The following is a 14,766-nucleotide window of genomic DNA, read 5'->3' as shown; positions in this document are numbered from 1 at the left end:
TTTATTTGGACCACTCGAGTGGTTATCATGCCTTTCAGTCCCTGTTGAATATTGGAATAAGTATCCTAGACATGAAAAGTGATACCACAGACCCTCTGAACTGCCCAGTTCTTGCAGCTCCTCCATTCTCCATGAATACCTAAAAAAATCTCAGGATGTGTGTATTTAAACGCAGCAAAGAAATCATCACCAGGGCATGGGGTCATGTGGGGACTGCTGGGCGGACTTTGAGTTTGTAGTGCTATGAACCTGCTTAAAAATTAGCTCAGAAAGAACCAGTGCAAAGACTCAACCTCCTATGTCACAGTTTCACCTGTGTGGTTGCACGATGATGTTTCTAGCTCATCAGCCAGCTGGCAGCCATTCAAAGGAGTAAGAAGTTGCTTCCCTGCAGAGCTCTGCCTGCACTCGGGCTATTCGAAATGAGTGTAGTGCAGAGAGTATTTCTGGCGTTCTCTTTCGTGCTTCTTCCATTTCTTCTTTTCACGCCACGGTGCACAGTGTGTTGTTTCCTTCTGTGTTTCATTTGTCCTTTTCTTTCCTTTTCTTCTCTCTCATGCAGCAGTCTTTGCTCTGTTGTATACCTGCCTCCTTTTCCTTTCATGCTCCTTGCTCAGCCTTCTCCAAACCATTGCCTGATTAGAACAGCTGGGAAAATGCCATTTTAAGCTGGATCCAAACAACCATTCAAAAAAGTTCAGCTGCTTGGCAGGGCTGAACTGTGGAGGCAGTACTGCCATACTGTGGTAGTTTCTCAGACACATGAACTTTTGCAGAGAGCTGCCCTATCAAAGGAAACAGAACCTCTCTAGCAATTAATTCATTACTGGAGATGGACACTGCAACACCCTTCAGCTGATATTTTTGTTCATAATTCCAGCTGCTGAATGCTCTGCCTGAAGTTCTCTGTCTCCTCACTTTGAATTAAGGAGTGAAAAGGCCAGCAGCCTTGCAGAGGCAGAGCCAGCTCCAATCCAACCATCCCACTTGACCGTGGGGAGGTGGTAATGTGCCCAGTTTCCCTCTGGAACCACCAAAATCAGACCACATCATCTTTTGCACTGTCTACAGAACCATCTTGGAGAGTACCATTGTTCATGTCTCTCCTGCTAACCAACTGTTTTAAAGGCTCTTTGCTTCCTATTTCACAAAATTCAACATATTACTTTAAAAAAAAGTGAAAGAAATGGAAAAGTGTATCTTCAAAAAGTCACATTAGCTATTTTGTAAATTGCTTTTCAGCTTCAAAAATCAGTGCATGGGTTCAGAGGTTACTGCCTTGCACCACTAAACAAAGAAAAGTTTACAATTTTCTGGATTAAACCCTTCACTGCGGTTCAAGCAACCGCATTCCTGTACAAAGCGCTCAGAGGAAATAATATTAATAACCCCATATCTCTGCAAGGGAAAAAAGTCCTCCTTAAAAACTGTAAATGTCAGGGGAATAACTGACTCCTGAACGGAGTAACCCTGTACATTCATGTTAGATGCCTGCAGTGGAAAAATTCAGCAATGGAAAGTAGGATGGCCTAAAAGTGAGGCCCAGGCAGTTTAAGATGCATCTGTATTGCCTCTGGAATTCAGCAGGGAAGGTGGCCAGGAAGCTGCTGCTCTGGGAAATAATGGTGAGGGCCATAAAAGGGATGGAAAATGTGTAGATGAGTGTGGCTGTAGGTGTTACGGACTTCCAATGACTTCGCTGGTGGGGCCCACTGTCAGAAAGTGGCAGTTTTGCCAGAGTGATGAGGGACAGTTATGACACAAGAGGACGCACTAGGATAAGAAGGCTGACGGCATGGTAAAGGCATTATACAAAGCATACAGTAACTTCACAGTGAATGATAATATTCAAAATAACTTCAACAACTCCTTGTAGAAGCAATGGTGTCAATGATTTCCTCCTATTCCCTCCACCTGACACTGAAAGGGTAACGAAACTTCACAGATACCATGTTACAAATGTCTCTTTATCCACGTTTGTTTTTTTCCTATGTATCAGGCAATGACTTGTGTGTTCACATCAGCCTGTGTGGCAAGGCGAACATAACCCAATAATATAACCCAATAATAACCCAATCTTCAGCTCTAACTCCAATATCGCCACTTTCTAGTCAAGAACAACACGTTGCAGCAAGTGTCCTGCTGCAAACACGGCACCCATCATTGTCCCATGTGCTTATGGTTTGCAGTATTCTCTAAAAATACCTAATAAAATAACTAGGTATAAAATGAAATCTTACCTATAACTTTTCCTAGGAATAGTGCCTTTGGGGAATTGAACTGAATGTCAGATGCTGTTGGCAGGCTGTAACTTGTTGGAGGATAGTGATCAAGCTAGGGAAAGAGAAAAGAAATAATGAATATTCAAACTGATCCACCTTCTTACAGTGCTGCTGAACAAGGTCTACTTTACGGAGTTTATGCCACCACTTACAACTCGGTCTGATATGCTCTGATTTCATTTTGATAAAGGGAAAATAACAGTTAATACCCCTCCTTCCATATCTGCCACATTCACAGTTCCCAAGACCTGGGAAATACCTGTATTGGACATTTGTTTGTTCTGGTTGCTGTCGAATCATTTCAGCTTTTGCTTGTGTTCTTCAATATAGTTGCTAAAATTAACAACAGCATGAAATATGAGAACAGCTTATTATTTTAATATAAGATTTCCATCTGGGACCTATGTTACTGCTAAAGCTAGATTCATGTAGCTCAGAATCTGAGACTAAAGCAGGTGCTGGGCACTCTCCTTTTCTTTCAGAAAACTCATAAATTAGTAAGACATACTTTTTTGCACTTCATGTTTGTAATTTTCTTGTTGTAAATGTTGTTTGATTTGATGACACCTAGTGAAACCTAAACATAAATTCAGGAGTAATCAACTTAGCTAGAGAGTTTAATCTGTAGGAAACTCATACTGTCCCCGACATGACTAAACTATCACATTAAATCAGTACATTTTTTCCTGGTTTTCAACTATTTAACAGAAAAATGTGAAGAGAGAAGAACGAAATAAATTGCCTATGCTTAGTAATAGCACTACTAAGACTGTTCAATACAGCTCAATAGAGTTTTGATGTTCACATTTCATAAAGGTCATTGGGGTGAATTTTCATCTTTGCTGTTGTTATTTATTTTCTTGGCTTTACGTGTTTATTGCAAAAGCCTAAAGAGGGAAGAACCACAATTGTTTATTTTATTCTGGCTTCGTCTTGGAACAAAACAGGACAGAAACTTATATATGTGATTTAAGACTTTGCAGAGTGTAATAGACTGTGGAAGTAATTCTGGAGAAACCGCAACGCTAAAGGGCATACAATTTTTTTCACACATCCTTTTGCCACATTTCTAATTTCAAAATATTAGTAGCTTGGACTAGTTTGCTTTACTGATACTGCAAATGTTCAATTCAGTGGTTAAAAGTAAATGAAGGGCAGATAGTGTAGAACTGAAGGGCTGAATCCCACATTACCCTTCAACACTGTGAGCTCATGTACTTGGAAAGCCTACTGATGTCATGCCCATGAATCTGCAGAAGCAATCATCTTAAAAAAATAGGATAGCTGGAAAAGAGGGATCCTGCCTTTCTTATATTACCCCATAAAACTCCAATAAGGGAAGTATATATACATAATAGACAGGAAAAGTTTTCTCTGCAGATGACAAAAGAGGTCGACCAAATACTTATGCTCAGAAATTATTTTTATTTGATCAAAACTATTTTTCATGCTGATTATTGAAAATTTGGCCACGATTGTTTATTAGCATGACTACTGGCTATTTCTCCAATTTTAACCTGTAGACTTTTGAGGTAAATATATGGGAAAACACAGTTTCATCTTCTTACTCAGAAACTATGAAGTTTCAGTTTGTCCAGGGCATCCTGAGCAGCTTTTCTTGGATTTTTAATGAACATCAGGAATATATATTTTACCTGAATAAGTTATGTAATTTCAAATAAAAAAAGAGTTATTTTTGAAAGGGTGTAGTCAGGCAAATACAAAGGGTTAAAATACGAAACAGATCTCAACCTTAGCCACAGCAGGTCCTACTAAGTACAAACCCCAGTTAAGTGTTTGCTATTGCTTGCCCTGGTGGAAGGGAAATCGGTGTCCCAACACCCAACATCGCAGGTGTCAGACCCATTGTCAATGTGATCTACAGGCATACCAGGTGAAAAAGATACTCTCTTCTTATTTCAGAAGACAAATAGGAATAGCTCAGAGCTGTCATGGTATTTACCATGACATATTACCAGAAACTAAAGGTATAGGCTTTAGAGAGGTCCATCAGCAAAAAAACTGTGAAAAGACTGATCCACAACCCCCTGATTCTCCAGCTGCTCATATGCCAAGACTTTAACCTCATGTAACTTCTTTGCCTGCAGTGGACTTACTTCTGTTACCTTCTCACTGCACAGCATTCATCTTCTAGGTTCTGCTTTTATATTTATGACTTACAACATGCTGAAGTAACTGATAAAATAACCCGGTGTACCACCATGTACATTGGTATTACCAACAGCATCAACATTTAAGTTCTTCCTTTCCCCAAATGAATCTGGAGCAATGTTTAAATATTTCTTTTTATTGTAACTTGGAATCTGAGCACCAGGGTTCATCAGAGCATCATTATCTGATGTTAGATATTAGTATCTGCTAAGATACTAATAAATCATAATAATTATTATTAATCTATCATTTAATTTGTCAATGTATTGTGGGTATCCTAGAGCTGTAGCCATGGTCCAGGTGTCCATTATCACAGTAACTATTAGGAACAAGTAATAAAAAAGTCATCCCTGCCAATATACAAGCTGCCTCTACTTGCAAATGCTAATTGTGTCTGCAGGACATACTTGAAAATGAAAAGTCAATTTAAATGATGAATTACTGTGAGCTTTTACACTCACAAATACAGAATATCAAACCCTGCCAGCTGTGATGTGGTGAAATTCCCTTTGTCTCCAGCGTTCAGACTGTGGAAAGGCTGGTCCATAGCGGATTAAAAGAGAGGCAGTCTATTAGCTGTGTAAATCTAGAGTTTGTTTGCAATACCGGGTCCCCACCAGGCTATCCGTCTGGTACAGCAGCAGCTCGGAGGTCTGTGCTTTTACCTTTAAGCTGCTCTATAATTTTGCCCCAGAATATCTAATACATCACCCATCACCCAAAGCTTAGGTTTTGCACTTCAAGTAATCAAACATGCTATATTAGCTAGGAAGCTCTTTCTGAGGCCACGATGGAAAATCCTTTCCACCGTGCTATAATAAACTGATGCAATATACTGATGGGCATTGCAAACCCCACCTTGCTCTGGCAGGCAAGCTCTCCAGCCTCGTCTTTCCTAGCAAAAATACGTAACAGCAGACACATTAAACCAAGTAAAAATATACCATTACACTATGAGTACGATCCCAAAACAATGATACCGTATTTCACCGAATCCCTCAAACTGGTGTGTGGTCATAGGTTGCACATCTCTGGAAACAGGGATGGAGCCATTGTTTTGGCAGAGGAGCAGAGGGCAGGGAACGAGCACCCTTGCCTTCTCCCCCCTTTTTTTCCCTGATTCCTCTGGGGAATCCCTCCACAAACACATCAGGGAGGCAGACTCCTACTCACACCTGCACACTGGAGTCCTCCAGCAGGACTTTTGTGGCAGAGCTCACGGTGAGGGGCTGCAGCAGGGCGTGTCAGTGGCGAGCCCACACAGCTTTCTGGTGCAGCCAAAAATGAGTCAAAGATACAGGCAGGTGTGCACCCTCTTCCCCTCGCCTTGGAACAGTTTAGTTAGCCGTCATCTTGGCCAGATTGAAAAAAAAACCTCCAACAACAAATTCGTCTCCCCTTGGGACTTCGGTGTGTCAGAGCAACCATCATGTTGTGGAGGCAAAAGAAAAGATCCCGCTGTGTGTGGGAGCAGGGAGAGTGACGCTGCGGGGCTCTAACAGACACAGCTGGCTAACTGCTTACAATTATCAAACTGACCTCTTGTTCTCAATCCATATCTGAATCTATCTACTCACATATATTTTTTCCAGATCTCACTGAAGTAAAGGAAAGATTTCAGAATGGCTTCAGCTATAAATTTTTTTAACGACTGCAGTTTTGGGTAGTTTTGATTCCTGGTTGAAATCAATCTCCATTTAAAATCTGTTGATAATTTCCTGGCCTTGCCATCAGTAGCGGCACCCATTTCTATGAGTGACAGAGCCAGCTCCTGCTCCACTGCCAGCTCTGGCATCATGTCCCGTGGGGGGATGCCTGCATCACTTTCCACTGTGCCCTTCTCTCATCCCAGCACCTGAAATTAAATGGTGCACCATAAGACAAGAGTGAGGGAATAGTGAGGTTCCTGCCTGCTCGCTGTTATGCCTTGCCTTCGTTCTAAACTAGTGTTATCTAATAACAGAAATCTTTTTTTTTTTTCGGGGCACTTAACCTAGGATTTCTTTTTAGGTCAGGGAGTTAAAGGACGAAGTTGAATTCTTTTCAAAGCTGTGTGTGACTGCCATCCAGTGGGGGCTCAAGTGCAAGCAGCTGGAACTGAGCAGCCTGCAGTCTTGGGTGTGAAATACTAGGCTATCAATCTAATGTAAGACACATAGTAAAAAAGGAATTACTAGTGTCAAATGATATTCGAAAAAAGATATTACATTATGTAATGAAAATTAAATAGAACCTCTGCATACACAGAGGTTGGTGTCATGAATTTGTATTAAATTACAGTTTTTAAATTATATTTAAGATTTTTCATTACAGCTACTTTTCTTTAAAAACTCATTAATTTCATTTGAGCTTAATATAAACACACAGCGTGGCTTTGAGTATTACACAGAAGAAAGCAGTGGCAGTTTCGGAGGAACTTGCAGTTTCAGTTCTCAAGTCACATCATGCCAAGGCAGACTGCCTTTATCTGAAGTTGCTGGGATTTAGGCAGAAATTCAATAAAATGCTATTTCTTTTAAATTACTGTTCATTTAGATAATAAAACTAATCTTGACGGGACTGCTGAGATTAAGAGGCATATCAATCTAAAGACAAATATAATGTCTAGATCACCTTAGTAGTCTTGGGAAAAAAAAAGAAAAAGGTATATATACATACACACACATTATGTTCACTCTGTGATAAATCTACATCTGTGTCATTGTCAATCCAGCCTGCATGTGTGTACTGCTATAAAGCTAAGACTTTTCTTTATGTTGAAGACATTTTATATACATAAAAAATAATTCAAAATGATACAGAATAATGATGTTGTAAGGCTTAATCTCACAGCATTTGAAGTCAATACAGTTTGCTATTCACTTCAGTAGCAGCAGGATAAAGAAGGTGATGTGTTACCATCGTGACCAACCAAGGCATTTCTCTTCTGCTCTGCATTATTATGATGACTTAGCACTTGTATTAAAAAAGCTTCTCTAGCCCTGGACAAAGGCTTTTTGTGCTAAGTGCTATAATATTGCATGACAAAAAGAAGGTTCCTGCTCAAAAATGCCCACAAAGTTAGAACAGACTAGGCATGAGAGCCCAAGGAAGTAACAAGGTGGCATGCAGGTGGTTAGGTGCAGCTCCCCCAGGTATGACCACAATGCCCGAGAAAGCAGGAAGCTGGCTATGGCAATCCAATAGGGGATATATGACTTCTTAGCGATGAAACGAAGGTGATTATTCCTCTGCTGAAAGGTTAGGAAAAAACTGACAAACAATATTTTTAGTATCGTGATACTTGAAAAAAAAAAATTAATACAACAGAAAAGGAGCAGATTCAGGTGGCAAGTGTGTAATTCCTTGGGCTGATCAAAGCCCCTCTTGCTGCAGTTCAGCTCCTTCCTTAACGTGGCACTAGTGCTTCGCTGATCTGTCTCTGCCAGGTTAGTTCCTTCACCCAGGTTACTGTGGAGCCAGAGCAGGGACAAACCAAAGGCTCTAGATAAATAGTGGATCCAGAGAAAAAAGCAGGACCATAAACCCAGCCTTTTTTACTGGCTTAGACTGTCACTGACCTGCAGGCTCACTGCCCATCTGGAACACGGGAGGAGGCACATGCCTTGCCAGCATGATGTAAGGTGAACTTAAGGTTTGCATTGTGCTTTGAGCTCTTCAGCAGAAATGTATATAGAGGTATAGTTAATCCTGTTCTAGGAACCACTCCAAATCACTCTTCCTGGTTTAATGCATTGATTTAGCCTTTTGCAGGTGTTTTTTTTTGTTGTTTGTTTGTTTTTAAATAAATGTCAACTGCAGTCTTTATTGATAAAGTTTTTTTCAGGGATTTAAATTAGAAAGGTGATCCACATGTGGCACAGACACAGAAAAAACAGCTGTATTGCAGAAAAAAACCAAAATAAATACAAAGGGCTTTTTTCGGTTTTCTATTTAAAAATTTGAATCCTTTATGTGCAATAAAGTTGTATATATTCCTGTAGCTGCTGCTGTGATAAATAGTGTCAGGGATAATTTGCCTTACTGTAAAGAAATACAAAAATTGGGACAGAATTTAAATGGAAATGTAGATACATAACTCAAAATGTACCAGAAGCACTGATAAGGAAAAGGACACTATTTAGTCTGGCTGCCTTCAATTGGAACAATTCTCTGATGCTTCTTTCACATATCTGTTGACTTTTTATTGCTCTCTTTAATAGATGAATTACAACAAATGTTAACAGAAGCAATAGCAGGTCATATAATGCCAAGTTGTTAAAATTAAAGACATCTACTTCAGGTACCTAAAGATGACTTTCACAGAACATTAATTTGTCCAGTGTGTGCTGCTATAATAGAACGCACCTATTTCACGTGAAGTTTTGACTTTCTTAGGCTTAGCCTTAGGCTCTGAAAACACTTAATGATTCTTTTGTTCTTTCTTCATTTCTTTAATGCCAATAAAAAATAATGCCAAACCAGCAACCATACAGGCCAAGGAAAATACACATTTGTCACTGGAACAACATTATAGAAGGAAATAGTCTCAATCTAAGGCAATGTACGTAACACGTGCTGCGAGGGGGTAGGTGGGCTGGTACACACTGCAGACCTTTGCTCTGCTCCGCTCCACAGGCTGGCGAGCTCTCGAGCTGCACCACACTCCCTGGTGCTCTGCATGCCCTAGCTTTATTGCCCAGGGACAGGACGGTGTAGGGTGAGGAAGGCATATCCCTTTGGGTCTTAGTCATGATATGTGGCCTAGGGATGGCCGAAAGGTAGGATAAGACAACTGAAAAATCCCTCTGAACCCAGCAATACAGGCTCTGCTGAAAAGATGTGAGAAAGATGGACATGTGGAAGAGTTCCTCTCCTGCGGAGTGGTTTCACAGAACAGATAGTATGTTCTTCCAAAAGGCCTCAAGGTTTGAAACTGTCTCAGCTGATGCAGAGAGAAGGTAAAACTTTTGAAAAGATACGTACTTCAGCACCTGCCCCTGCCCTTCTGCAGCAGCTGCGGGGAAGGCTCAGCATTCACAGCCATGGAGCCCCAGGGTGAGATGCTGTCCCCAGGTGGAGCTTTGGGGTCATGTTTTCCCCACTGTACATCTGCCACTAAGAGAAAGATCTGACTCATGTTCTGGTCTTCATGGTAGGGATATTCCACCCTATCATTTGCCAATGAGTGAAAGGAGTTCTTGTTTATTGAAAACATTTTGTCTGACTTTCAGCCAGCTGGGATACGATGGGGATGTGCTGACTTCTCTTGGCAGGTGCCACTGCCCAGCTCCGTCGTGCACAAGACAGAAGAAACAGTTCCTTTATGAGCTTCCTGCCTACCCATAACTGCCGTCTGTACCTGAAAGATTGTAAGTCACACTGTAAAATAAAGAAGTTGTGTCAATTCAGTGAAGGATAAAATCAACAAAACTGCTAGGAGCTCAGGGGCATCCTGTGTGCACAAAAGAACAGGTGAGAAAATTATTAATCAGTGAATTATTCATTCATTTCTGATTCTGAGGCATATGATTTAAATTCTGTTCAGCTGTTTCTTGCTGTTGTTCACAGACTCTTTTGAGAATTGAACACCTTGTCTTCTGCAACATCAGTAAAATCATTATATTTGGAGGGAATTTGACATGCAAAGATCAGAGTCAGTATTTCTTTATATTTTGGAAAACAGTTGGAGTTTAGGGTTCTAGGAATTGGATACTATATCAATATAAGTTTTGTTTTATTTTCAAAATTTCTCATATCGATACCTTTTCATGCTAGTTTGTCACCTATTTGTGAAAAAAACCACCACCCTGTATTTTCAAATCTGAGCAAAACCCACCTCTTGGTGACTCAGACTTTGAAAAAAGAGCTTAGCAGCTATGGGTAAACTTGAGGGCTAATGCATTGAACATGCAGATGTAACAGATGATTCTGCTGTAGAAAATGGTCTGAGTTTGCCTTTCTGTTGCACCTGCCTTTCCAGTAGTACATTGCCAGTGCAGAATGGCAACGTGTAGTAGAAATGATGTATCTCTAGGGATTTAAAATAATTCATTTCAGCAGGAAGGCCTTTACTATTAATAGAAACATTGATTTATTTCTTTTTCTCTGAATCAAAACCTGCTTGGAAATTTATTAAATGAACTTTGAATATAATATAATTACCCGATTATTAGGAAAAAAAGCAGAGGGTTACAGTTGCATTGATATTACCTATGTTTTACATATTTACCTGTGGTTAATGTCCTGGATATTTAAAACATGTTTTATTCATGCCAACTTCTACAGAGTTTGTAATACTGTCTAGCTGTTTTCTTCCAAATTACAAACAGTACTTCCCCATTCCCTACCAGCCAGTGAAATGCTAGTTAAACCAGTCTTCAAATCAGTCAGAAATCTAGACTATTTGCAGCACTGTCCAAAGGGTGCTGTGGCAGCAGGTTTGCCCAGAAAATGAAGGAAATAAATAAATAAATATGGCATTTCTAAATTGTTTTGATGGCATAGCTACCATTAACATGCTATGGTAAAGGTTTTCAAAATGTGACTTAATGGGAGAGTTTTCAGAGAAGTGTTATAAAATTGATTTATGCCTCAAAAATTATAGACTTCTGGCGGTAAACTAAAATAGTTCAATCTATTTAGCTTCTTACAGACAAGATGAAAAGATGTTTTAATCAGCATCTTTAAGAAAGTGTGTTGGGGAATGACACCTGACACCAAACAATTCTTTCATCGATCAGGCATAGACTCCAAGATCCCAAAGTTAAATGCTGAAGGCTGCAGAATTCAAACTATAAATTGGGTGCAAATCCTTTAGAGGAATGGCACTCAACCATTGGAAGATGTGGCCAAAGGATATGGTAAATTTTCTATCATTTGAAGTCTTTAAAGCTAGATAAAATGTCTTTCTAGAAAATGTGTTATACTGCTATGATTACTTTTCCAGCTAGCTGCAGAAAATCATTTGGTGAAATTTTATAGCCTCTGTTAAGAAAGAGCTCAAACAGAGTGATCATATTCTGTTGAGGCTTCAAATTATACGGAACACGATAGTTAGGCATGATTCTACAGCAACAATAATGATACGAGGTGAAATTATAGCCTCACTGAAGCCTATGAGAAAGTTCCCACTCCCTTTAATGAGACCAAAATTTATTCTATAATTATAAAAATCTTTGATATATTCATTGCATTTAAGCTTGGGATTATATGTAGACTGCTTTGCCCCACTTCACTCATTTTATTTTATACTTTGTATTAGTTTTGAATTATGTTTGTATGATTTACATTTTTTAAGCATCTAGGAGTTTGCAAATGTTATCTTTTTTTTAAGTAGTGCAGAGTTCGAAATGGAAATCAGAGAATGGACTTGGAAAAACTCTGTTTCTTCTTGGTTTCATTTGGGTAAGGGTCAAATATTTCATTGATTATTTTTCACAGAAGATGGGTATTTCTCCTGCTTGCCTCTGGTGAAGCTGGAAAATGGAGATCCATGTAAACAAATTTTCTGGATTACTCTCAACCCTACAAACAGATGACTTCAGGTCAAGATTTCCTTGAAGCCTCATTATTAAGTTCACTTTCAATGCATTCAGCAATTAACATCGTGAACATGTGCTATTGTTGGGTATAGCCTCTCTACCACAGTTCTCCATATAGTTCAAGCCTGAAAGAGAGAACTGCCAGCTATCCTTCCGTACGGTCTTCTGGGCAGGTGTGTGCTGGCTGCGGACGGTTGTCCTGGAAGGATATGGATGGGTTTGGGACACTGGAGTCTTGGAGAAGTTGCTCAGGTCTAATACTTTTCAGGAACAAAGAAGGCTGTAACGCCTAACCCATTCCTAGCACTGGCTTTAAAGCAGCATGAAGAACTGGCTATCTGTTGGGAATGCACAAGGATGTCTTAGTACGGAAGCTGAAAGGCCCGATCCAAGTCTGTTGACAATCAACTTTATTTGCCTGAAAATTAAAGCACATCATATGGTTTGGGTGTGGTTGGGTTTTTTTCCTTTTTTTTTCTTTTTTTTTTTTTTCTTTTTCATTTCTTTTTTTCTTTGCAACATACTGACATAACTTTGTGCAACAGACTAGAAAAGTCTCTGATTCAGATTCCACACTTATTTTATTCTGGAGACACAGATAGAGGCAGGAGGTATGAGACTTGCACTAAGGATGCAACTGTTGCAGTTCTTGAAGGGACAATTTAAAGCCTGCTGGAGTCCATGGAAGGCCTTTCATTGGCTTCAATGGGCTTTGGATCAGAACCTCTGCTATGGAGTTTTTGTCCTTGAAGTTCTTAAAAGAAGATTTTACTGATGTGTGAATGATGTTAATCACCCATGAACACTTGGTAAAGAGTGATCTGGTTTTTATGATATGAAAAATACCCTGCTGAAGCATGAAACCTTTTAATGAAGTCAAACAAAGTAAAACTTGCCCTCTGTGACCTAAAGCTCAGTTCTTGAAATGTCATTTACTGGGATAATGCATTCCCCATCTGTCAGTCTGGGCTTTTGCTTGCCACAGGTGAACTAATGCAGCCTTGGAGGTGTGCCACAGTTTACTAGTAGCTGGTATTTTACTAGAGGGGAGAGCTAGGAATTCTTATTAGCAAATGTTAATATTGCCCACCTCGTGGAAATAACAGTAAGCAAATCTTTGTCCTTGAATTTATGTATTTTGGTTTTTCTGCCACTGAAGTCAGTTGTATATCCTTCGTCTTGTCCTTGAGAAACCACTAGCATCGCAAATAGGAGCTTTTTATTTAATGTAGGACTAATTATTGATTTGACTGCTGTCAGTGAACATAGAAAACGGAAATATAAAAACCTTTCGACAGAGTCTTTGTTACCACCTTTTGTCTTGACTGTTGGTATGTTAGGAATAGAGATGCAATCCTAACAAAAACAATTCACACTAAATATTTGTTCTTGTTTCTTACTGTATGGATACACAATATTGTGGATATGTGCATTTCAAAGCCCGCTTCAAATTCTGGTTGATTGGACAGTAACTGTGATTTTATGTAAGTAACCAGTGCTCTCCTTGTCTGCCAGCATCAGGTGAGGTCTCACGGAGTTCAACGGTGTGTCTTTTACTGTATTTATACACAAGTGAAACTCCTGAGAATCACGCTAAAACTTCAGTTTGCATGGTTCGTATGGTAGCAATTTATTGCCTGGCTGCAGATTTTTTAAGTCTCTCTGGCATTACAGGGTTATTACAGTAAGTTAGAAAGACAGGTATTCTAAGTATGAACTTGCTATTAAGATCTCAAAAATACTGAGTGCTCTTGAATTGAGGCTTTGATGAGAAATAAATCTTTCTCATGACACTTTTATGCCATGTAGAGATGTGGCAGTGTGAGCAACAGCACCTGGCAAGCAAGCTGTCTTCTTTAAAAGCAAGCAAACCAGCTGCTCATCAGGTTGGAGAAGGATTTAGCAGGAAATAAAAGTCTACTCAAATGTTCATTGCTCAGATCTGCAAGAGAAAACTCATAGTTTACAATTTGTCTGCTGGATACTGAGAAAAATAGTATTTATATCTTCTGTATTTTCAAACACTGGGAAGAGTCTATCTTTGAAAACAGGACTCATTTTCAAGTGAACAATCTGCTTAACAGATCCATTTTGGTTCATATCAGTTCTCAAATTTGCAGAATGTAACCGGATAAGTAACAAAATCAACTCCCTTATGGAGAACAAACAAAACCTGATAGATCTTCTGTTTCAGGATATAGTAGGGGTAAGATTTCTGGATTTGCTTTATATGGGTCCCTCCATTCCCTATTCTTGCATATGCAGCAGACAGATTGTCTCATTTAATAAGCCTCCAATGTATCTGCTTTCTGGTAACATAAACCAGCTGTGTTTTAAGCACACTGACCAGATTAAGACATTTTTTACCCCAGTAGAGCAATGCTAACCAAAATGTTTCTGGCTTTTCAAAGCCAGATAGGTAGTGGTCTCACAAAACACTGGGGAAAAAAACCTGACAGACCCCAAATGTAGGCGAGCTGACTCAAGGCTGGCATACTGAACTGTGTACGTGCTTTCCAACTGGGCAAGGTGTCTCAACTGATCCCTTCAGAAAATCATTTATTTCGTTTTACATCTGGCTAAATCAGCCAGCTATGACTCCATAGGAAACATGCCCTACCTCCCCAAACCAGAAGCATTTAACAGCAGAAGGGTACCGAACTGTAGGTCTTCTTTAGCTTCCATTTAGCAGTAAGAGAAATAAATCCAAATGTAATAGCATGCAAGAAAGGTGCATATATCCAAATGTGTTTGGATCCAAGATGCATCCAAAAGTGTTTGGATGTATC

At 39.6% G+C, this 14,766-nt stretch overlaps 1 protein-coding gene across 2 annotated transcripts in view; it reads right to left on the bottom strand.

Annotated features, from left to right (window-relative positions):
• CNTNAP2 (contactin associated protein 2) overlaps positions 1–14,766 on the bottom strand; it is a 1,157,745-nt gene that overhangs the window by 74,398 nt on the left and 1,068,581 nt on the right. For both annotated transcript variants that reach the window (XM_037385402.1, XM_037385403.1), the window contains one exon: positions 2,241–2,334. In XM_037385402.1, coding sequence (XP_037241299.1) covers positions 2,241–2,334 — 94 coding nt within the window. The remainder of the gene's footprint in view (positions 1–2,240; positions 2,335–14,766) is intronic.

The sequence above is a fragment of the Falco rusticolus genome, chromosome 4 (assembly GCF_015220075.1).
Source record: "Falco rusticolus isolate bFalRus1 chromosome 4, bFalRus1.pri, whole genome shotgun sequence".
In the NCBI taxonomy this organism is placed as follows: Eukaryota; Metazoa; Chordata; class Aves; order Falconiformes; family Falconidae; genus Falco; species Falco rusticolus.
This window is presented reverse-complemented; position numbering and strand designations above follow the sequence as displayed.